General features: G+C 52.3%; 1 protein-coding gene across 5 annotated transcripts in view; it reads right to left on the bottom strand.

The window, feature by feature from the left end:
• Positions 1-24,563, bottom strand: part of GTF2IRD1 (GTF2I repeat domain containing 1) — an 88,975-nt gene that overhangs the window by 11,205 nt on the left and 53,207 nt on the right. For 3 of the 5 annotated variants that reach the window (XM_085314953.1, XM_085314945.1, XM_085314937.1), the window contains 11 exons: positions 21,205-21,242; positions 19,850-19,930; positions 17,762-17,851; positions 16,770-16,832; positions 14,992-15,057; positions 13,015-13,198; positions 11,629-11,687; positions 11,349-11,411; positions 9,767-9,850; positions 8,441-8,624; positions 7,818-7,846 (listed from right to left, as the gene is read on the bottom strand). In XM_085314953.1, the coding sequence (XP_085171079.1) occupies positions 7,818-7,846; positions 8,441-8,624; positions 9,767-9,850; positions 11,349-11,411; positions 11,629-11,687; positions 13,015-13,198; positions 14,992-15,057; positions 16,770-16,832; positions 17,762-17,851; positions 19,850-19,930; positions 21,205-21,242 (941 nt within the window). The remainder of the gene's footprint in view (positions 1-7,817; positions 7,847-8,440; positions 8,625-9,766; positions 9,851-11,348; positions 11,412-11,628; positions 11,688-13,014; positions 13,199-14,991; positions 15,058-16,769; positions 16,833-17,761; positions 17,852-19,849; positions 19,931-21,204; positions 21,243-24,563) is intronic. The other 2 variants (XM_085314928.1, XM_085314963.1) reach the window with 1 other exon arrangement.

The raw sequence follows: 24,563 nt of genomic DNA on the forward strand, positions 1-24,563 counted from the left end.
AAATTCAAGGGTTAAAACAGATGAGAAGTAAACAGGGTGATTGTGTTAATTCTGCAGCAACACGGAGGAAAACGGAGAAAAAGGGACCCCTACGGAGATGCTGGCTCCAGCCAGTGGCTACGAGACGACGAGGGATATCAAAAGCAAACGGATTTCCTAGGGAAAACCAACAAGCTTAAGAGAACCAGCCACGGCAGCCCACAAGATGAAACAGCTCTGCCCGAYGCACGTGTTTCTATAAGCTTGTGCCCGACCATTTGACAGGGAGCCTTAGGTCAGTGCCATCAAATTGAACAGAAAAGCCCAGTTTTGGGGTTAGGTAGCTGCAATCAGACGTTTCAATGCAGAAATGACTCCGTTTGGAACCGCACTCGGCATCTGCTTTGCTGCATACGGACACATCGGACGCTTCTGTCCGTGAGCGGCTGGCCGGAGGCTACGGGACTGCAGCGCCGCTCTCCGCCACCGTGCAGCAAGCCGCAGCCTCTGCCGGGGATGCCCGAGGCCGCCGAAAGCGCTGCGAGACGGCAGGCGACAACCTCCGCCAGCCCCGGATTGCAGCGAGGGGGCTGGGAAGGCTCTCGCGGAGCCGCCGTCCACCTCCCYGCTGCAGCGCGGACGCGCCGGGAGCGAAACGCTCGCTCGGCATGAGCCGCCGGTTTGCAGCTGAGCTGCAGCAGCGGGTTTGCACGGGCGAAGGAGGCAGCCGCCGCGCTGCAGCGAGAGCCGTCGTCCTCGCCGCCTCCCCAGGCCCGGCCGGCTTAACCGAGGTCGTGTGAAAAAGAGCTATTTGCTCTTTGACTGCGAGGAAAATCCTCCCCGGCTTTGCAGCAGCCGCTCTGTGACACTCGCCATCCCCGGTGACATTAGCAGTGGCTCTGCCCGCTCGAGTGAGAGCATCCGCGTGCCCCAGCGGGACGGGGCYGCTCACTGCTGCCACGCCGCGCGTAGGAAAAGCAGACCTAAGAACAGGAAAAGAAGCCGCGTCCTGGCCCAGCTCCCAGCATCAGGGTTTGTCGAGGGTGAGCGTCAGGTTCGCTTGCCACCGGAGTCCAGATGGGGAGCGGGGCTGGTTCCTGCATGCCTGCAGCAACATCCCGCACAAGCTACCTGCCAAACTGTAGCTGTTCTCCCRGCTAACCCACACGGGCAAACTGGGCGATCCCTTCACGAGCAGACCCCTTCACCAGCAGACCCCTTCCTTGCACCGTCCATCCAGASAGGGTCTGAACGCAGAAGGGCTGCAAAGACCTCGGTGAGATGCATCAATCACATGCCACAACGCAAACAAGGACAGATCAACTGGGAAAACACAAAACACCGGTGCTACGGGCTACAGCAAGGAGCAGCCGGGCTGCCGGGTCGGCCRGCGTGTTATGCAGGGATGGCCCTGCGTACAGCTGGCTTCTCAGGAGCATTAACCAGAAAGGCTTAGAAGGGGCAGGGGTAGCATCTCAGGAACTTGGACAAAGGCATTTTCATCAGTTCAGGTGAAAATTTCAAGGTGCTTCTATTAAAGCAAGCTGATTAAGAAAGATAATTGAATTTTTTGTCCTGGTAACCCACATGTGCTGCACCTTAAGCCTGGGAGTCAGCTCACCGAAGTGGCTGCAGGTGCTCCCAGCAGCCAGGGAGAGCACGCACGTGGAGAGGAGCAYGGTCTCACTGCCGTGCATGAGGGCAGAAGCATAGTCCCACTGCCGCGTACAACATCAGCATGGGAGAAAAGGGGCTTTTGGGGTTCTTCACAGAGAATCAGCAAGAGCAAATCCTCATCGGTAAGCTCAGTAAGTGTAGTTTAGATGAGTTAGATGACAGTGAGGTGGATTGAGAACTGGCTGAAAGGCAGAGCTCAGAAGGGTGTGGTCAGTGGCACAGAGTCTAGTTGGAGGCCTGTGGCTAGTGGTGTCTCCTAGGAGTCAGTACTGGGTCCCATCCTGTTCAATTTTTCATCAATGACCTGGATGAGGGGACAGAGTGCCTCCTCAGCAAGTTTGCTGATGATCCCAAGCTGGGAGGAGTGGTTGACACACCTGAGGGCTGTGCTGCCATTCAGAGAGACCTGGGCAGGCTGGAGAGCTGGGCGGGGAGGAACCTCCTGAGGTTCAGCAAGGGCAAGTGCAGAGTCCTGCACCTAGGGAAAAACAACCCTCAGCACCAGTACAAGCTGGGGGCTGACCTGCTGGAGAGCAGCTCTGCAGAGAAAGACCTGGGAGTGCCGGTGGACAAGTTAGGCATGAGCCAGCAACATGCCCCTGTGGCCAGAAGGCCAATGGTATCCTGGGGCGTATTAAGAAGAGGTTGAGGGAGGTGGTCCTCACCTCTACTCAGCCCTGGTGAGTCTGGAGTACTGTGTCCAGTTCTGCGCTCCCCAATACAAGAGAGAAATAGAATGACTGGAGAGAGGGTCCAGTGTAGGGCSATGAAGATGATCCAAGGGCTGGAGCATCTCTCTTTTGAGAAATGGTTGCAAGAGCCGGGCCAGTTTAGCCTAGAGCAGAGAAGACCGAGGGGGGATCTTATCAATGTCTACAAATACCTGAAGGGAGAGTGTCAAGAGGATGGGGCTGGACTCTTCAGTGGTGCCAAGCAACAGGACAAGAGGCAACGGGCACAAACTGAACCACAAGTTCTGTCTGAGGAGGAATTTCTTCCAYGTGAGAGTGACAGAGCACTGGAACACRTTGCCCAGAGAGGTTGTGGAGTCTCCTCTGGAGATATTCAATACCTGCCTGGACGCTATCTTGTGCAATGTGCTCGAGGCGACCCTGTTTGAGCAGGAGGTTGGACTAGATGATCTCCAGAGGTTCCTTCCAACCTCAACCATTCTGTGATTCTGTGAAAGGGACTCTGGTCCCTGGGACTGGCTGGCCACCGCGGCATTACCCTGTGATGCGGGCGAAGASGTGGCATGGGCATGCGAAAGAAAAAAGGAGAAGCAAAGAGAAAAGAGTGGTTTGAATTGCGGAGGACAAGCGCTAGGTGCTTAAGAAAAGGCTTTGGAGTTACCCAACTATTTACAATCGCTGTTCRATCTTTCCTAAAAACAGTAATTGAGCAGCTCAGCACTAAAAAGAAACATTAATTCTGGATGAAAGGAATGCAGATAAGAAGCAACAATAATCCAACTGCCCTCACATGGGTTAAATATCGGGACGGAGGGATGAAGGAAGCCTGGAGTTGGGACTTCAGGCAGCAAAGAGGCGAAGGAACGAAGCCCACTCTGCTCGGGTCACCGTCGGATCAAGTGCTTTTCCCTTTTTTGTTAGGAGTTTCAAATGTGAGGCACGGCTCATCAAAGTCTTGCAGAGGATTGTGCTCTTGTGATTAAAAAAAAAAAAGAAAAAAAAAAGGATGCCTGAATGTGTGGGTTTTTAATTAAAGAACACTGCCTGCCCTACTTTATTAATTGGAGTATGGGAAATAATCTATCAGTACGGTAGGGAGTTTTGGGAATAGGACAGATGGAACCGGTGTAGATTTTCAATCAAAGCACATAAAAATTAACATACAGAAAGATTTCTTTCTCTCTTTTTTTTTTTTTGCTAGATTACTTATGCTTGATATTTTTTTCAAAAGGCTCAAATTAAGCCTGTTTTGTATCTCTGCCTCAGGAAAGAAGAAAAGAAAGGAGAAGTGTGCATTTACAGCGCCGGAATTTCAACCTCACTCTCCTACTGCTGTTTTGACTCTTGAAAGCTCGTTCTGTTTTACAAAGCATTTTGAAGGTCTTTTGCGCAGAGCCGATAGCATCAGCGGAGAGAAGAAAAACTGGAAAACAAAACGCAAATCCCTAAAGGCCGYGGGGGTTGTGCTCGCTCGGCGGGCTCTGCCCAGCGCGCCGGGGCCCTGCATCCCCGGCGCCGGTCCCACCACTCTGCACGAGACTCTGCACCCAGCAGCTCCTACATCACCTATTTGCTTTGTTTTTTTCCAGAAACAGCCTCACTCTCAAAAACATCTTCTTTCGAAGGCAGAAAAAACAAGCTGCGTGCACGAGCTCTCCCTCTAGTYGCCCGGCAGCTGATGGGACTTGGAGTCTCGCCCACGCGATTGCGACCCGTTACGGGAGAGAGAGAGCATCTTGACAGCAAAATTGCAGATAATCTCGAGAAGGCGAGCGCAAGGCGCTCGGGATCGCGTCGCAATCCTGCTACCCGCCGCCGCAGCGCTTAAAAACCCGCCGCTCCCAAAGGCCGCGGCGAGCGAGCCCGGTGCCGCGCGGTGCTGCGGCTGTTGGCACCGCCGCAGAAGCGGCCGCGGGCCCCCGGGAGGGCAAACGCCGCCCAGCAGTTCGGCTTCCAGGCAACTGCTGTCCCCCCAGGGGGCTTAAAATACATATATACGTAGGAAATGTTCTTCCTCCTTTACAATGCACGTTCCTCACGCAATGTTTAGTGAAGCAGAACTGCGAAGGTTTAAATTCGGGTACATTTATAAAGAAGCCTCCTGGACTTTCCAGCTCTTACCGGCTCYGGCAAGCTGTCTGGGGAGTAAATATTGCTTTTATTTTAACATTCTTTTGCAAAAGAAAATGATTTTCRTTGATTTTCTTTTAATGCCAAGGATGCAATTCTGTTGCTGTTGACTTTACATAATGGGGTTTTAATAGATGCAGGTAAAAAGAAYGTGACGACTTTCCTTATATTTTGGGGTTTTTTAATGAACTACGGCTATTTTGAAATTATTAATTTTGTTAAGGCAGAAGAAAAGCGACCAAAGCMAGAGCAGCGCACATACCACCGTGGTGTTACCACCAGCTCAGGTGTAATAGGATGGTACAGCAGAACAGAGGTTAATTGCTGTCAATGGGTTTTTTGGGGGAGAAGATAAAAATAGCCTTTTTACTGAAGAGACATTCCAATGGCAGTCCAGCTATTATAAAAAAAAAACACTGCCTCCTAAGATTTAGCAAAAAAATACGAAATAGGCTATAACGAACTGAGATGTCGGGTAAAAAAAACCCATTGCTCGTCTGTAACCGTTCGTACTCAAGCTGTGCCGCCCACGCGCAGGAACCGCGAGGAAGGGATGCAAAGCCGGCGCTGCCTGCCTGAGCGCGTAGCGGGGCGAGAGGAGCAGCGATCGCGTGACCTCCTCCAGAGGCTGCTCCACTAATGCAATAACACGGAATAAAACATTTCTGTGCTTTTCTCCTAGTATGGGCAACACACGGTGCGAAGGTACATCTGGAGAATCACTCCCAGGGAACAAAGGAAAAGTTCTCCAGAGAAAATATAATCAGTTTCCTCTACATCTCTATTTATCATATTGCGTTTCCAGCTGAGCTGGCAGGTTGAAATATTTGCCTTCTGATGCGCTCCTTATTAATGGCATGATTTGTGTCAGATCAGTGTCCCTTAATGTAATTATACAGACTACTGCAGAGGAACGGAAAGACAAGACACGGCTGGAGGATTGGATACACCTTTGGGTTACTACAAAAATACATCCCTATAATTCCCCCAAAAATGGAAAACTGGAGCTCTGCAGCACTTGTATTTTACCCCAGTCTAATTTGAGATCCAGCTGATGTGAACTGTCCGGGAACGTGATGCTCTGGAACCAAAACCATGAAGTTTAATCCAAATCCCGTGGAGGTCTCTGGGGACCGCTCCAGGGACTTGGCTGGACAATAAATCAGGTTCCACTGGATCATCCCACAGTCCATGCCCTGGACTGAATTTCTCAGACAGATCATCTTCTGTCAGAGCTGTCTCTGGAGTCTAACACCTTTCTTTGCAGTTCCCAATAACAGTATATAAATGTTTTCCTGTCTGCCGTATTTTTCTTCTCTAAATTGTGCCATCTCCATGGAGGCTGGCCAAGGAAATGGAAAGCCATCAGTAAAGGAGACAACATTTTTTGCACCCATCTGTGCTCTTCCAACAGTTGTAATTGCACACATTTAGAACAGAGACAGGTTTTTAACCACATTTCTAACAGTGAGCTATCTTTTCCAGGGAGCTGGGAAGCAAGAGACTGAGTTATTGCAATRGTGCACAGGAAGGGAGAAGTTCCCYGTGAGGCCATTTCTGCAGTTTGGCTTCTGAAGCCTGGCACGAGTTTTGCTCAGCTTGTCGGGGATAAAATCKGAGAATAGCGTCAGAGTGACCAGAAAAATGGAGCCGTAAGTCCCACTGCCCCACTTCCCACTGCAGCAAGGGAAGGCACGTGCGCAGGAGTGCCGCAACGGGCAAGGCTGACCCTGGGGAAGCCAACGCCTTGTCTCCTTCTCTGGAGGTATTCAAAACCCTGCCGGACACAATCCTGTGCAACGTGCTCTAGGTGACCYTGCTTGAGCAGGAGGGTGGGACTAGATGATCCCCAAAGGTCCCTTCCAACCTCAGTCATTCAGCGAACCCCTGAGACAAGCTGAAATAAGCTGAGTTGGGCACTTCACATCCCGGGGCAYAGGGACTGTAAGTCACTTAGAGGATGGAACAGGGAAAGCACTGAATTCAGAGAGGCAGAAGTCAATGGGTGGCTGGACAAGTCAGGATCAGCGAAGATAACCTGCACGCTCCCGAAAATGGGGYGGGGGATTCCCACAAAACTTCAGAGGAGCTTTTGCTCCACACGCCCCAGCACCCCTTTTCCCTCCCTGACCACARGTTCAGCATCTGCCCTGCTGCCCTTCAATATGCCCTCACCGACCCTCCGGAGCTGGGAGGAAAGAGCCCAGGAAACCCTCGGGGCTCAGGCCACGTTTCAGCACGACTCACCGGCAGGACCCGTCTCCGGCCAGCGCCTCGTGCCCACAGCTCCGCGCTCACCCGCTTCTCCCACCACAGCAGAGGGACGAAGGAGGCAGTTCAGGGACAAAAATTCAGGAGATCACCATGAAAGGGCCGGAAACCCGCTGCCAAAGCCAGGCCAAACTGTGAGCCCAGCGAAACCTGCCCTTGCCGTCCGGACGGGTTTCAGGGCGCCGTACAGACCACCTTTTAGGCTAACCTTTCCAGGAGAGGGGGACAAGCACCGTCCTAGCAGGAGCCCCACCTTGCTCGGGACGAGCAGTCCCAATGCTCCGGCTGGGTGCCGGGGAGCCCGGTCCTGCCTCCGCGGGCTCGAGATGGCCACGGCCCGGCCAGCTTCGACGGCGAAACACCCACCCGGCCGCAAGAGCGGCAGCGACGGGGGCCCACAGTGGGAAACGCTGCCGGAATAAGGGGGCAGCAGATGGGACAGGGATGGGGACCCTCGCCCCAGCGTGAGCACGGAAATGCAGGCAGAAGCTTTAAATTTTAGCGGTCAACGCTTCTGACCGCTTTTGACTCACAGAGCCCAGCCGGGACCGCGAGTCCCGGCACCGCCACGTTTCACACCGCTCTCCCGGGCRCGGGATGCTCGTAAATCGGGGCGGYGGGGGCTTTCCTTTCCCCTTCGCCRCTCGGCGCTTCCCGCAGCTCGGTGAACAGCCCCACCRCATGCGCGAGCAACCCGCTGCTTTYGTAACGCAGCTCCGCCRCCTAATCAAGYGGCGAACCTCCCTCTCCGCCAGCTAATTGCAACAGGTAGTTATTTTCAAGAGCGTAGCACTTTGTTAAATGCTGATTCCTGCCCTAAGATCAGCTCTTGCAAAACGCAAGGGAATAGCAGGAGCGTGCACGTGTGACGTAGAGCTCGCCRTCTCGGTCAGCAAGTGCACCGAAGGCGCAAACCGGGCAGCGCGGAGAGGTGCGGGGAGGGCAGCTTTCCCCCAGCCGGCAAAGCGAGCCCAGCACGCGCATCCTGCGGCTCTCTCGCCRCCAATAAACACCGAATCGGTGCATCGCTTAGGCAAAAAAATAAATAAATAAAAAATAAACRCTTACCGGGTTTGGGGATGAGTCCTTGAAAAGGCCTGTAAAAAAAATAAAGAAAAAGGAAGATTTAAAATGAAACACCAGGAAGAGGATGCACCTGACCTGAGCAAAATTGCGATGGATGCAYGCTTGAAACCTCTGGTTTCTGCTGCCAGAGCCCTTTGCGTCACCCTGTGCAAGCACCTTCCTGCCCGCCCCCACCCAGCCGCTGCCGTCCGCCCCATTTGGCTGCAAACCCTCGGGGACGGCGACCGGGATTTCTCGGGAAAAGAGACCGGGATTCTTTGCTGCCCTTTGCAGCCGAGGAGATGGGCGCCGTTTCCCGCCACGGGACCCAGCAGACCCCACGCGCCTCGTCACGCGGGAGCCACGTTTTCCTCCTCGGCACCCACCTCCGCCCCAGGCGGCCACACGGCCTGAGAGCAAAAAGCAGGAAGAGCCTCTGATTTCGAGCTCGCTCCTTTCCGGCAGGTCATCAGCCGCCAGCCTCGCCGGTGTCTCTTGGCAGGCTGCGAGGCCGCGCCGGTAGGGAGCATTTCTAGCCCTGCCCGACGGGGCCGGCAGAGCCTGGAGCGAGCGCGGGCGCGGAAAGCCGGCCCCGGCGCCCTCCTCTTCCCCCGGCGGGGACGCACCTCGTCACGGTGAACTTGATTTTATCAGCCACGGCCAATATCCTCTCCAGGTTCTGCGAGCCGAAGGTGCACGGCTTCCGGAAGGGGATGCCGGGCGGCAGCCCCTCGATGATCACTGAGCCCGGGTTGCTCTTGATCCGYTTGTAGGGCACTTGCACGGGATACTTGATTCCCAAGGCCTCCCCTGGAAGAGAAGCGAGACGGGAGCACGCGTGACGCCGGGGGCTCGTCAGCAGTTCGTGTCCCCGAGGCGCATCCACCGTCCCCCAAAGCGCCACGCTGAACCCAACAAGCTGTCAGGCTTTAGGTGAAGGACCAACATGTTCAGGCTTTTGCCCCAGGGACGATGGGGTTGAAGGCAACTGTGAGCATGCAGAGCGGCTGCACAGCCAAGAGCGGATGGGGCGGAGGAAAGCCACGATGGCTGCCGGGGCCGGAGGGGCTCCGTGGGACAGYGACGCTGTCACGTGGCAGGAGGGATGGAGAGGTGGGTGCTGTGTACTTCAGGACATTATCTGGACATGGTTTCCGTTCCGTGTCCCCTCTCTGATGTTTGGCTGTAAGACTAAGGGTAGACATTTCCTTGCAAGGAGGTGCTCTTGCTTGTCGGTTGGTGGGAGCAGATACCTGGGAACCACGGCAACAGTCAGTCTCCCTCCTGTCCTTAAAATGAGGATAACAGCATCTCCCTACCTTGCTTAATAAATGCCAGATACTCTTGAAGGAGGCCATAAGAACACCTTGCAGAGCCCAAGTGGGGTGCCTAAGAAACCTCCAAGCGAGCAGGAAGCACGTTATCTCCCCGTCTCCGACGGCTGCTCCGAGCGCTTGCCACGGTCCCTCTTTATTCTCCTTCCAACCTCCTCCGCCTCCTTCCCCTCCACCCCCTCTTCCAGGCGTTCACACAACTCTCTCTGGTTCTACAACGCACCTCTAATGAAATTAGGATCTTTGTTCTTCATGGAAGGTGGGGGGGGAAAAACCTTTTTAGGAACAGCAGGCAGCATTAACAAATGCCACATGCTCCTAATCATGAGAATCTTCCTTGCTGAGCAAGAGCCACCTACGCAACGAGAACCTTTGACAAAAGGCACTTTCCCACCCCGGGAAAGAGAAACATCATCATCTGCTAATCCCCAACCGGGGCACCGCGTCCCGCGTGCACCCCACGGAACAACAGCCGCTCTGGATGGAAAGGGAAGGAGGACTGAAACCACCTGGCTGGGAGTTACCAAAAAGAAATTGAGAGGATGGGGACAAAAAAGGAGAGAGGAAAAGGATTCAGGGAAGACGGGAATAAAAACAACTCCCACCCTGCTTTCTCACCGTATTTCTTATTGAACAGGTCCTGGACTTGTTCCCTTAGTGTGTTAGCAATGTCTATTCTGGAAAGCCTGGCATCATAATTTTCTGTAAAATAAAGAAACAATTATGGACTTCTGCTGTTAAATTAAAAGGCACTCTGTGACTTTTAAGTAATACAATTTTCTAATTATAGGAAAGTCCTTATCTTGCAATTAGCTAATCTCTGGAGTAGGCCATTCAAAGTCCTTAAAAATAATCTAAACAGAAATATGTTCCCCTCCCCCCTCATTTGCTATGAATAAAAGCTGCATGAAATTGAAGATTCAATTGCGACAATTGCTGACATTAAAACAAAAAGAAATCAAAAGCGTATCCAAAAATCCTTCRCGGGCCAGGGCCGCTGGTGCTCTCTGCCGGCCCTGGTGCTCACCGCTCGGCGCCCACGGGATGGCAGATCGCCCTGGCACCGGCTGAGGAAAAGGAAAAGGTGCCAGGAAAGGGGCCGCTCGAGCTCCGCAGCACTCGTCCTTCCCAAGCTCCTTCCCAAACTGTTCGCTTTAAATCCCCTTTACGTTTTCGAAGCAGGAACAGCTCCGAGAGCAAAGCCGTGGCGGGGGAAGGCGAGGAGCACGCTTTGTGCCCCGCGTCCCCAAGGTCTGCGCTGGGCTGAGGACGTGCCATAGACGGGATTTATACAAACATCATCTGGATGCAAAAGCCACAGAAAGGCAAACTGYGAGGCTCAGAAGACTTAATTATGCCTCTCGCAAGGTCAGATGGCAAGATAACCAAAGCCRTTTAATTAGGGCACCACGCAGAGCACTTTGCCAGTCGCTGGTCTGGACCCATGAGACTGCCTGCCCCAGCAGTGTCTCGCTCCGTCTTGACTTTTGGCTGCCCAGTCTCTCCTATCCTCTTGCCCTGTCTCTCCCTTTTCTTTTCTCCTTCCCATCCTTGCCTTGAGTTTCTCCTCTTCCAACCCACCAAACCCCCAAATCTCACAACTGCTCCTTTTCTGCATTTGTGCTCCTTTAGGCAGTGCTGCCCTGGCCCGCACCAAACGATACGGGCGTTGGGTGGAGAACGCAGCAAGCGAGACGAAGACCTTGGGGCCAAAAGCAACGGGGCAGCCCAGGGCCACGCGTGCCAGCTGCTGCTCCGCAGCCGGCTCCGTACAGTCCCAGAAAAGTCACACAGTATTTCACAGCCCGAGCGTCACCACCAGGGAAAAGAGGGTGGTGAAACCTCYTACCCTCCCTGGGGTGCTGGGAGAAGATGACTGCAGCTGTGCCACTGGTGCTTGCAGTGGGCACAGATACCAGGTGTCATCTGGGTGTACGGCTGTGCACTCGTAGTGGGACTAGCTCACGTTCTGCAAACATCACTGCTTGATCACTCATTAAAAACCAAACGATGACATATCAACTCTTTCATTYGCTTTTTTCCCCCACCAGAAAAGCAAACTTCCAAATTGTGGTTCAATTTTTCTGTTTGTTTAACGAGAGCTCCATGGGCTAACTCTGACCACGCATCCTCTGCAGCCAGTCTGTGGTGGCTCTGCAGTGGTCGGCACACGGGGCTCACACACCCTGCCCATCCTCACCTTGAAAGCCCTGTCTCTTCACAACGTCRTCCACGACCGAGTCGCTGGCGTCCCTCTCACCGGCTGCCGAGACAGGGGACATACAGGAATTAGAGTTTGCTGTACAACCAAAGGAGACCAAGCAAGAAAGTGATTTCCAGAGGCCCCAAATACCAGGGCTGCCTTCACACAGGCCAAAAGGGACGTGGCGAGGGAAGGAATGATGGGCTGTAGCAAATGCTTTCATGCCTGCTGCAGCTTGTTATTAATGGCCGGGCTGCTGCACGTTTCAGGAGCCTACCTTTGGCTCCTGGGCTGTCAGAAGCRGTCTCCTTAATTCCCTCAGCCAGAAGCTCTGGCCTGGAAAACAGCACAAAGCAGACAAAGTGCCAGTGAGGTTCCATTCCAGTAAACCATCAACATTTTACTGCTCCATCTATCACCTAGGATAACACTCCTCCACCCACAAACCCACTAAACRTATCTGGCTAATGCAACTTTAAAGCTGCTGCAATACAGTAGGGGAATTTGGAAAATCATTTTCATGCTGACAGACTCTTTAGTGAGCCAACGTAACACTCTATGGGATAAGATTAAGCTCCCGAYGGCTGAGCATCTTAAATCATCCGCCAGGAATGGTTACAAGGTGCGGGCTCCCCTGCCAGGGAGCGCGGTTCTCCTGCCAGCGCTGCCCGGAGCGGCCAACAGCACCCAGCGGCAGCTGCACGCGCTGGGAGAGAGCACGCGCCCGCACCTATAGGCGCTGCTTTTCAACATACTGTAGGCACAAAAACCACCTCTTAGGCATCTAACGATAAAAACACCCAGAGATCTCACGCCAGGACCGGTTACAAGCCCTTCAAACCCATGTTAGCAGCTGTGTCGCCAAGAAAAAAGTTTGGGAATGGGAGAGGATAGGGAGAAATCCCAAAYCCCCTGTTGGTCTCACTTGTGAATTACTGGTCGGACAGCACAAAATCTCCATGCTCCMAACTTTTATCTTCTGTTTCAGCTGCTAGCCAGAGCTGGTTACATTGCTTCTCACCTCTGCAAGGGAGAAGTTTTTTCCGACATATTGATGCTTACCAGAACTGACTCTGTGTTCATGAGCCAGAGGACACAGAGCTTTGAACTACTCAAAGCAACAGCAGAAAGCATCTGAGATCTAAATGCCAACCCTCACCTGAAGTCTGCAAGGCCGGGGAACTTCTTCCTYCTCACCTAATCAAACCCCAGTGCCTTAGGGGCTGTAAGTTAAATCTCTGAAGAAGAGCAGGTCAGACTGCTCAAGCAGAACAGTGTTGGACTGAGATAGCATTTGGATGAGAAACCTCCACAGAACACCTAAAGCTATTTTGAAATTCAGGTGAGACCTGAAAGCTAAAGGTTGGCACCCTGTTACCCATCCTTTGATGTACCCTTCTGTTAAGGCCATGCCTCTGCAAAGGCAAGTTAGAAAACAAAAAGATGAAGAAAGAGAGAGACTGACAATAACACTGCTCCTTGCTGGGAACAGCTCCAACAAGGTAACATCATCTGATCGCTTTTAATCAAGSAGATTTATTAAAGGTGACCACCTGATGGATGTTTTCCAGGATTCTTACTCAACAGCTGTTGCAGCCCCAGAAGCAAAAGCTCAAAACAATAAAGCCCTCRCCAGAGGTTTCAGCTAATTGGTTCGTCTTACCTTTTAATGACAAACTGGATGTTGTTGCTAGCTTGTAGGATCTTCTTCAGCTTTGCAATACCAAAGCAGTTTGGGCGCCGCAGTAGGATGCCTTCCGGCAAGCCCACGACAAACAGGTCCTCGGGGTACATCAGGAACTTGGAGTAGGGAACTTTGACCGGCTCTGAAATTCCTATGGCTTTTGCTGAGTGAGGACCAAATATCATTAGTTTGTTAAGCCTCTGAACTGGGTGAAAGCAAAACAGTCATGATACACTGTGATCAAGTTTCATTACTCTATCCRCAGATGCAGAGTGCCCTAGAGATTCCAGGGAAAATCTACGCAGGAATCAGGAGCTGTCTTTGAATTYGCTGGTTTAACGTAACCACCTCTCAGCGGCATTCTTGCCAAAAGGGCTTTCTCAAAACGCTGCAAGCATCTTCTCACAAGAAGGAGGGGACTCCATGTCAAAACGTTCACGGACATCTCTCTGCAGCTGCCAGACTTGGGCATATAGCAGGCAAAAGATGGGGGAAATCAGCTGCACCGCCACGGTGCCACGGCACCCAAGCAGTCACAGCTGGGTCATTAGCCCTGCCRTGGGAACTTGCTGATGAGGACCCTCATCTCTCAGAGACTGGCCTGAAAACACACAAACTCACTGCATGTAAGGCTGGACTTTCAACAGCAGTGCTTGGCATTGACAGCCCCCATCCCCATCCCCTGAGGACACACCTGGGCTTCCTCACTGGTCACTCAGCAGGGCTTTTGCTTGCTCTTCTGAGCTTTGTCAATAGGCAAATGGACAGTCACTGCTGAGTAACAATTTTTGGTCAAAGATGAAAAAATAGGACCAAAAYCCATGCTGAATTTGGACAAAGACTTCCAGTCTATTACTAAACTGGGAAGGAGTGAGCACTGGCTAGCAGCCCATTGCTCAGTCCRTAGCTTTTAGCTTGTTTCACCGGAGCACAGCTCTGCCCAGGGACCATYTCAGCTGTTCCCGAGGACAGTAAACCCAAGCTACTTCAACCCATCTTTCCAAYGGGCTCTGCTTATTTTGAAGATTTCTTCTGATTTGAAGCTACAGTATTCAAAAATCAAATGAAACACTTCTAATTTAGGAAAAAAACCCTCAGCTCTTGGACAATTCACCTCCAAATCCAATTTGCTTAGAATTCCTCAAAGGAATGCAGGGCTTAACATTTGCAAAAAACATTTTCTCATCTAACCTAACTGAAGCCCTTGCTGCCACCAAGAGCAATTCTCCTTTTAAAGAAAAGCCCAGAGCAACTCATGCAGCCCGAGGACCGCAGCTCTCAGCTCTGCCTCTGGCGTTCCTGGTGTCGTCAGCCCTCGGGACGGAGGAACGAGTCTTGCCTGGCTCCTGACAGGCTGAGAAAACTTTCTGCTAGTTCTCAAAATGCATGTGCAATCTCCCTTGCATTTTTTCTGGGTTAAGCAAGCTTTATAAAAAGGAGAGGGATGTTATATAAACATATTTCTAACTACACCCCCCCCCTACACCCTCCTGAATTCAATTAAGGCATGACACACATCCTTAGGCAAGAAAAGCAGGTAACACCTCGGGGGCTGTTTTGCAGCCCGACAGTGTAGGTTCCYCTTCCTGCACCACGACACCAGCCTGGGCCATCAAATGAAAAAAAAAAACCTCTCTGATATTTCTAACAACTGGAGGGGAAACTGCTTCAGCCCTTTCCCTCCGCAGGAGAAGGACTGAAGGTCACTGAGGCAGCTCCTGGGCAGTAGCCAGCTAAAAGGCATTGAGGAGGCCAAGARGAAGAGCTGCAATAACAAGGCCCGGTGAGACTTCAGATGCATTTGTAAGCCCAGCAGACAGCAAATGAACAAATTAGATTGCACCTTTAGTCAGCAACTGGTTTGGAAATAGTATGTGACAGTTCTCAGCAATTAGAAGCTCCCTAAGGCAGAGACCAGCACTCAGCTTTAAGAGCATTTGTTAATGACAATCTTACCGTATCTGGTGTTAAACAAAATCTCAACTTGTTTCCTCAAATGACTTAAAACGTCCCCTACACCATCTGCAAGAAAGAGAAATACACCAAGAAATCAGCYGCCTCCAAGGCAAGAAGCACACAGCAAAGACAAGGATTGCCTTGGCCGAGCTGGTGACACGGCCTACGCTTCCTCTCGGGGCCTCCAAAATCAGTGCCRGCCCTCGGGCAGCTGCCTCCAAACTCATGGTCCCAGCCCGTGGCAGCACAGAAACACTGGCCATGTCCCACACTTGACGAAGGAGCAGAAAAATCATGCGGCTTCTGAAGGCAGCAAAGCTTGCAGGACCTCCCAGGCCAGACAGCCCTTTCTAACCTCCCTCCATCCTCTGCCAGCATCTGAGCCCCTGCAAGGCACCGTGAGACCGGCAGGACGGTAAGTTATAGCTGCCGCCCTCGGTGCTGCACTGGACAAAGCAGAAAGCCCGAGGTGCCAAGAGGCGCGCGGAGGTGCAGAACAGGYTTCTTAATGAACCGTGCCACATCCGTATCAATCTTGGTGGTAATATGACTTATTTCCCTTCTCAYGTTCTATTTTATAAGCCTACCAGTGGACATAAACACGTATCGATATCCTTTTATCTCTCCATCAGATCATATGACAGGGATCTAACAAATACGAAAGGTCCTGCTTTCCTCTGGAGATCCTCCGTATTTTCTGCCCACGCTGCTGTTGGCTAAGCGGCCTGCCTCCCCCGCTGCGTGCCACCGGTCGGTATTTCTGGCACGCGGACTGGTGACAGTTATTATTCACCCAGCACAGTGCCGTTAGTCACTCTGCTGTCCCGTCTACGACGCTCTCCACTGCCCGGCAGCAAGGTGAAAAAAAAAAGCATAGGAAGGGCAGGCAGTMGCGGCGGTGGAGACACAGCGATGCCCTCGTGGGCATCAGCGCAAGCGTCCCCGCTCCGATACCGGCACCCCGGGGCGCCGACAGCACGGGGYGATGGGCGCCCCTGCGGATGGTGGTCCCGGCGGGGCCGTTCAGCGGCCTCCGCAGGGAGTCACCAAAAGCGCGCGAGGGGGAAGGACGGGCTCAGCTGCAGATTTCGCACGACCTCAATCGAAGTTCGCAATTTTATCGCGTTCGTCTCCGATCTCRCTTCTCTCTTCCCACGTGACCACGTTTCAAAGCGAGAAGTTCACTCTTTGWCCCACTTAGGACTGAAAAGGCCAGGGATGCTCTGAGCAGAGCTGAGAAGTTTCATTGCAAGCCATAAGCAGCTGTTCGTGCTTTTCTCGCTCCTTTAATCTGCGCACAGCGGCGGCGAGGAACGCGTCCCCRGTGCTGCACCTAGCTCCAGGCCCTCCTTGGCCACGGAGGAGCCTCCTCCTCCAAAGGGCTGGGCAGCACCGCTCACCCGGAGCTGGCTCCCACTTATGGGCAGCTCCATCACCAAAAGGAGCGCGCGCAGGATCAGGGAAACATCCCAGACGCATCCGCAGAACAGAACTGCTTCATGAAAAACGCAGCCCTCCCTCTGGCACCAGCGCTGGGGGTGTGAACACACTGCGACCCTCTCTGCTTGGTTACACCTGCCACCGGCTGACACCAACACACATCAGCTGAGCAGCAGGCCCCCAAAATCCAGAGGCGCCCCTCTGCACTGAGCCCTTTGGCAGCTGAATAATTTGGAARCCATCAGAAAGTCCATCAGCCTCAACCCAAAGCACTTTCCTCAGGCTTTTTAGACCCCAGCAGAGCTATCAAATGGTACTTGGGCTCGTTGCAGACTCACCTGATCCTTCCATCGGCTTTTCTTCGTGCCGGGAATCCTCGCTGGGCCCTTTCTCCGTACCTGCTGGGGAAGACGAAGGGTGGCAGCACCCACAGCAGAGTGCGTCAGAGCCGGCAAAATACCTCCTGGCGCGCGGAGGAACGTGCCCGAGCGGRGAGGGAAGGGGAAGCACCACCATGGCGCTTCCCCGCACAGGCAAGTTTGGGGACAGCACTTGTCTGCTGACAACGCAAAGCTGGAAGACACAGGCCATGTTCTTGGAAATGTTTCTGCCTGATCTCCAGCCTTGTCACCCAGCTTGGGACCAGGTGCATACAAGTGGGACTAGATGCGAAAAATCACTGCTTTAGGGGAAAAGCTCATGAATATACTTTCCCTCAGATTATCTGGTATCCCATTCCTCTCTCCCCATCACCCAGGAATCACCCAACTCTCCCCTTTCCCCTGTTAAACTCTCAACACCCATCGCCCAAACGCAGGCTCGGGCTCTCGCAGTGCCGTGCTTGCTCCCCTTGAGGATCCTCTGCCAGCAGCACTTGGCACTGCTATTGCTATAATCCCCATTGTGGCAGCACCTTGGCTGCAGAACAGTTTCCCAGTGTGCTTGGMGCTGCATAAATGTAATAAAAATGGAGGCTATATCCACAAGATCTGCCTCGTGTGAGAGCCAGCCGCAGGACACCAGGAGAGGCATGCAAGTGAGGACCGGCTGTACCACAAATAGCCGCATAAAGCACCTTACTGGAGAGAAGAACACATTTCTGACAAGTATTTTGTGCAAATTTTTGGACTGGGCTACCAGTGCTCCCAGTTCAAATGTGGTTGTCCACCCCTAGGTGATAAATTTTAGCAAACGCGGAGATGTCAGAGCATTTACTGGGACCAGGGCTTCTGACTTGGAAGTCATGGCTTGTAACAGATATTCTGCTCACTAATACACACATGAATGCAGGATCTCTGCACAGTCTCCTGGATGCCTTAATTTTTATTACCTGTTACTGTTTCTAGAATGTAGTTCGACTCCTCCGAAGCCATGTGTGTGGTCACCGGGTCATGCATTTCATCTGAACTGGGCGATCGGTCTGTGGACAATGCACCAAAGGCAGTTTTGTGCTTTGTTGCTAGAGGCACCACCCCTCAAAACCCATCTCCGAGGGAGCTGGTCCATCAGCAAGGAGTGTGTGGTGCTTGGGCAAAGAATGCCGCGCAGCCTTGCAGATATGGGACACCAGATGCTGGTCCACAGGCCAAGTGTCTGGCTAGCAAATCTGCCCGCTTCCTCTCAAGTGTCTATGAGGCAACACCAGGAGCTCTTCCAAAAACACATCCAAACTCCCAGACTGAGGAAAAAGAGCATCATCTGCAAAAGCTTGTTCCTAAACTCCACAGAAGGTGCAGAGCAAAAATAGTTCAAAATGACTTAATTGGCTTAATTCCATCTAGCAACTCAACTCTAGCTTTAACAGTTACTGGTACTTGACTTAACTACTCCACCTTGGGAAGACCATTCTACAGATTTCATACAATGCTAAGGTTGGAAGGGACCTCTGGAGATCATCTAGTCCAACCCTCAGCGTAGCCCATACGGGGATTGAACCCGCAATCTTGGTGTTAGCAGCATCATGCTCTAACCAACTGAGCTAAACCTGCCTTCCTCCATAAAAGAAAAATGAAAAAGAGAAATTTCTCTTGTGTATATGTAGGCCCTCTTAATTTAAACCTGTATCTCCTAACGCTGGACTCTCCAGTGCCCTCAAAGAGATAACCAAATATAGTTTTAAATAAACCTTTAGCTAGTTTAAATACTTCAATCAGGTCACTTCTTAATCACCTTCTCACAGGATAAATAATCCAAATTTCATCAATGTCTCTTGTACGTGAGCATCTCTTCTTGATTAATCATCTTCAGTGCCCTAAGCCGTACTTACTCTGATTTAACTGTATCTAGCTTCACATAAGGTAATAAAAGTGGGCTCTGGACTTCAAGTGCGATCTAACCGGCTCCAGAGAAGTGATAATACCTTTTCCTTACATGTCCTGCCAGCTCACCACTTATTAACTTTCCTCTCTCCCATTACCCACCAAGTCGAAAATTAAAATGTTTGATCTAACAATGTGCCTCGCTCCTTCTTCCCCTGAATTAACCGTAAGTTAAGTCTATTCTAGTATAATTCCAGCGCGACTCCCCAGATATCACCATATTAACAGCAGCGCAAGGTGGAGCGGTGCAATCTGGCCGCAGTTCAGACCCGCACAGCCTCCGCTCGGGCTGGGTATCGCTTCTAGCCCGAGCATCAACTGGTGCTCAGACACACTCACTGTTCCGTTCCCACTCGAATCCTAGCGAGATTATTAATTGTCTGTAACGCACACTGAAAAGGCAAAGCGCTAACTAACCACGCGTTAAATCCGTCCGATCGTCCTGCCGTTCGGTACGCTACCCAGCTCAGGTAACGGCTCTAGAAACAGCAGCCGAAGGTGGCTGGGTCTCAGGAAAACGAGTCTCCCAGGTGGCCTGCAGGAACCCAACCGTTTCCATGCTCCATCTCCGTTACGCCCTACTGCCATGGACCACTCGTGGGAAGAAACCGGGGGGAAACGCCTCAGTGTCACCAATTCCAACACATTTCCATTTAACGTTAAACCTGTTCTTACTTTTCGTAAACAGGTGGTTTGTCTAAATTGGGGACTGCATCAAAATACCGTGCGCTTGCTAGCTGAGTTCCTCCAAACCCACGCATCAGGGGAAACCACTGGCCACGCTCACCRTCTCTAACTCCCACCTGGGGAAAAGACAGCACTAAAAAGCGGCCAAGGAGAGAAGAGGAACAATTCAGAGCTGAGAGAGAACGGAATGACCAACAGCCCTGAAACGTTATCCCCAGGAAAGCAGCGGACTTCTGATGCGCCCCTGAAATTCCCTTTCGGAGTAGACAGATCCGTGTGCCCACACGGGGGGACCGTCAGCACCGGCAGAAACCCAGCGAGCGCGTCCTTCCAACGTTCGGACGCCACGCGACGCARGGCCAGGCGTCCTCCGCTTAGCGCTCGCTCGAGGGCCAGACRAGCGCAACGGCTACCTGGAACGGTGATCTGAATGATGTCCARCTCGTCCGGCTCTATTTTGATCTGTCTGATCCCACTCAGTTCTSCCGAGGTACCTAAGAGGGAAGGAAAAGGAGAGATAATCTCACACACGAACCGGGGCTGGGGCGTCTGCCGCCTGCRAGCCCGCGGGCGCGAGAGCTTCGCTGCTGCCGACCGAAACTCTCGGGCACGGCGGTGAACAGCGCAGAGTGTTTCTGACCTCGGGCCGTTCGGCAGCAGCACCGTGAAGCCCGTGTCACGGAGGCCCGGGATCTGACATGGCCGGACAGAATCCATCGGGATTTACACCCGCGCGCGAGGGCGCTGGCGACCTCCTCCCCAGCGGCGCAGGAGCCCAGCGGGTGCTGCGGCCGCGTGTCCAAGGGATATTAAACACGGTGATAAGCTGAGCTGTCACTTATCATGAGGCAAAYTTCCTCCGCTTACGGTGGGACTAATTCAATCCGAGGGGCTGAATCACGTCTTGCTGCTTTTACGCTCGGCTTGCCGCGGCTTTACCTATTCAGGCCTCTGTCCGGCACTTAACCCAGCATCATTTCCCAGGCCCGGACCCCCGACTGAATTAGCCAGCTGTGTGACAATCTCACCCTCAGGGAAAACATGTTAATTTGAACCTCAGGGTATTTACTGCTCATTTGCAGTGGTCAGAGCGTTCACACAGTCGATTTCTACAGTTCAGCTGATGCGCGGTAATGCAATCATGTGTCTGCTTTTAGGTAGACGGGAACTTAAGAGATTAAAGACTTCATTTAGCATCATTTAAGCACATGCTTAAGTTCCTGCTCTCGTTCTTTTCAATTTATGCATTTTTTGGACCCAACTGGAGGTCATATGATAACAATCTTTATCTCTGTATTTATCAGACAGGGATAAAATACTGAAAACTGCCCTGGGGATACCATATAACTAATGTCACACTTCCAAGTTGTGTTTATAGGCTGTTTGCTCTTACAGCTCTTCATTACAAATTTATTCCAGCTGCTGATACAACCAAGCTATCCAACCACCCAGAACCGAAGAAGTTTAGCCTGTTTTCCAAGGCCTGGACAGAGCTAGTCCTGGCAGGTGCTCGGTCAAGGCAGGCGCTGCCTCCGTGCCCRGCGGTGCCACCGGCTGCAAGGGCTCTGGCACAACCGCACCGACTGCCCCACGCCGCCAGGCAAATCGCTTCCCACGATGGGCCGCCACCGTCGCGTTGATCCGCTGAGCCGATTTATCCGAGAGTTTAGCCGCTCACAAGGAACCCAATGTTGGCGGGGAAGGTGTAAAAGCCTCCCTTACTCCACCTTACCGTTTCCCAGCAGAGACGGAGTAATTCTTTGCTCACCTGGTTCACAACTTTCAGAAACGCTGCACTTCTCAGCCCTGCAAGGGAAAAGCAGACAAAAAAACATGGTAATGGAGCGATGAAATGAAGCTTAAACCCGACGTGCAYGTGCGCAGGCCCGGAGGCATAGCGGTGGCGGTGTGCGTGAGCAGCGTCACCGGAGCGCAGCTGGCTGAGCCCCCTCTTCCCATGTGCCCGCCCGGGAAATCTGGGCTGGGACGGTTTTACGAGCGTGGAAACCCCAGAGGCAACTTTTGGAAACGTTCTCAAGGTGGATAGGTYATAAACTGAGCTTCTTTTTCTCCCATGAAGTGTTAATTTACACTCGAGTCCCCAGAAGGACCAGGCCACCTCTACTCCCCATGTCTAAAACGTTGCAGGCACCCAGGCTCTAGCTGAAGATAATCTTCCCAACTCTTCCCTCAGTCATGCACCAATGCTAATCACAGCCAAATCCCTAGARACGAACAGATATAACCCCAGCGAAAGGCTCCCAAAAGCAAGAGCAGTTTCAACAACAGCCTGAAAYCTTGCTGGCTCCATCACTTTGGGGTAGGAAGAAGTGCATAAAGTATCATTACAATGTGGTTACTCACGCAGCTAAAGCAAATATGGAGAAAGGAAAAAAGTCAATTGATCTGGTAAATATTTATTCTGCTCAAAGCTTTTCTCCCCTGAATACTGGGCACCATCCCAAACTTGTGTCTACAGTTAACTTAGCACACTTAGAAATTTATACAAGTCATTCAGCATTTAAATTAGATTACTTTGCATGCTCGGGACTGATTTTTCTCTCTCGCTCTTTCTTCTTAAATACGAACTATGGTACTTCAGCAGTACAGAAACCAAGGAACAGCACTGGGAAATGCAGTCCACCACGATGCCGGTCCTTCAAGGGCAAGGAGAGAATGTCCGAGTAGCTCAATACCCGTGCTGGTTAAGGAGGATTTTCAAAGCACTCCTCTCTTGCACAAACCCCCTCGCAACAGCAGAACGAACTACTGGCAAGGTTAAATTAACATGAAGCACTCCTGACATTTCCTTCCTAAAGGTACTGTACGGACAGATCTTTATACRGGCAAAAAGGAACTCCGGTCTGACAAATACTCTGCACGTACAAAACAGGAGCTATGGGAAAGGTTTCCAAGGCTCATACTTCAGGTTGAAGTCAACCTCTTGCTCTGGAAATTTGGGAATAGATCACCCCTGAGGAACGGATTACCCCTCCGTGACCTCTAGCACCTTTCCCTTGGGCATTTGGTCCTGCCCTTTCTCTGTAAGTGGACTCTGAACTGGGTGGACCACTGGTATGGAAATCAGTGTGTCCCTATCAGGGATCAGAAGTTTCCTCATTCACAGGAAGGAGGAACAAAATGGGATTCGAATATCTTTCCAGTGTATGTATTTTTTCTTTTGTGCAGATATGTGTTATCAATACATTTGGAGGTTTAACTTACACATGCAAAAGAGCAGAGCAAGTTTTGCGCTTTGTAAYCGCCTGTGTAACACGCCAGAAGTTAACCACAGCGCGCACAAAATTCAGGATATGCAGCCTGATTCGTGCACACGGCGCAAGCCAGGAGCAGTGTAAAACAACTAACAGAAATTCAAAAGTGACCCCAGTAATTTCTGCAGATTGTGCCAGAGCTGCCCAGAGGGAAGGAGGGGACAGCCCAGGGGGGCTCACAGCGGAGCAGCATYGCGGGACACGAGATCCGACTCAGCCTCGGCACAAACCACCCCCACAAAATCTATTTTTCCTCCGTGGGATCTTCCAGAGCTGTTTTACTGTTTCATATCAGCCCTGAGCAGCTCCGGCAGGGAGCAGCTGGCACATGGCAGTGCTGGGACGGGGAGGACCGTGCTGGGACGGGGAGGACCGTGCCTGGCCCGCAAGCCGCCAGCTGCCCTCGACGCTCACGGCAGCGCATCTCGGCCAGGCAGCAGCCCCGACACCGCCGGCACGCTCCGCGGCTGCGGGGTTTCTAACTATTGCTTTACACATTAACTCGGCGTCCCTCATACTCTGTCTCCCTGCCTGCTTGTCTTCAGTCACACCAATTTACGTGCACGGTGCTATTTCCTGTGGCAAAAATTAAAACRCACTAATTGCAAATGTTAACAAGTGAAACAAGAACCAACAGGCCAGATTTAAGACCTGCGGCATGCTTCGAGGCCAGCGGTGCTCGAGACCTTCAGTTTTCCCCTGGCATCGGCAGCGCAGCGGATGCCTTGCTGTGCCGCAAGCCTCAACGCTTCCGGCACTCAGCAACACGGCGAGGTGCAGGGAGRAATCCAGAGCAGGCTGAGAGACGGTTTCATGCCTAAGCCCTAGCTCATGTTCTGGAGATGCGGCTTCAGTTCCCACCCTGCCACCAGCTCCAGGAACTTCRGCCAGGCAGTTCAGGCCTGGCTTTGCCCCAGCCGAGTTTTGGGTTCTGCAGTGGAGATGTGTCTGGCTGAGGCTGCCAGCTGGACTCCCTCTGTCACCAGTGGAGAGGAACAGGCGCTTTGGGGGGCGTGACCTCTACCTGGGCCTAAATGCCAACCTGGGAGAGGGATGACTCACCCTTGGGGTGCTCAGCTCTCTCCSTGGATGATAAAAGAAGGCTCAGTGACTCACTCAGACCCACAAATACCCCCACAGAGCAGCAATGAGTCAACAAGTCAACAATGGCTTGTTCCATTTAGCAAAAAGAAGCCTGAGAGGGGACACGGTTGGTGTCCCTCAGCAGGAGAACATCAAAGTTGGGAAGAGCCATCAACCTAGTGGATAAAAACACCCACGTAGGATGGATATGAGCTCCAGCAGCAAGGTGGGAGCTTCACAACATGAGAGGTCTCAGCCATCCTGGCTGCTTTCCTGTGGGACAGGAGAAGCCCTAACCTGGGGATGAAGCTGGTGCCCAAAACAYGCAAACTCATGAAGAAGGGCTGAGGCGTCCCCTCCTGCTGCTTGTAAACTGTCACCTGTGACCATACAGCTCTATTTAGATGCTGGATGTCAACTAAGTTCTCATTCCTCAAATGACTGCAAGGACCCTGACAGCCTGTTGAGGCCCAGGAAATCTGCAGCTCCCTTGCTTCATTCCTGGGACCCATCCACGTCCTACGAGAGCAGCTGCAGAAGGGGGATCTATTCCACCCCGGCACATAAAATGCTTGGGCAAGGGCAGCTCTGCCAATGCTACAACACCTCCTGCAGCCAGCGCAATACTGGCAGACAAATCTCCTCCTCAACCTCCAGTGCYGCAACACTCGGAGAGATTTCCATGCTCAGCATGTGACAGCAACCCCTGACAAAGAGGCAGTGACTGAGCAGCAGATAGCATGCTCACACCATCCATGCGTTTGCTTGC

The sequence above is a fragment of the Rhea americana genome, unplaced genomic scaffold (assembly GCF_003343005.1).
Source record: "Rhea americana isolate MKP2758 unplaced genomic scaffold, rheAme1 scaffold_111, whole genome shotgun sequence".
Taxonomy (NCBI): Eukaryota; Metazoa; Chordata; class Aves; order Rheiformes; family Rheidae; genus Rhea; species Rhea americana.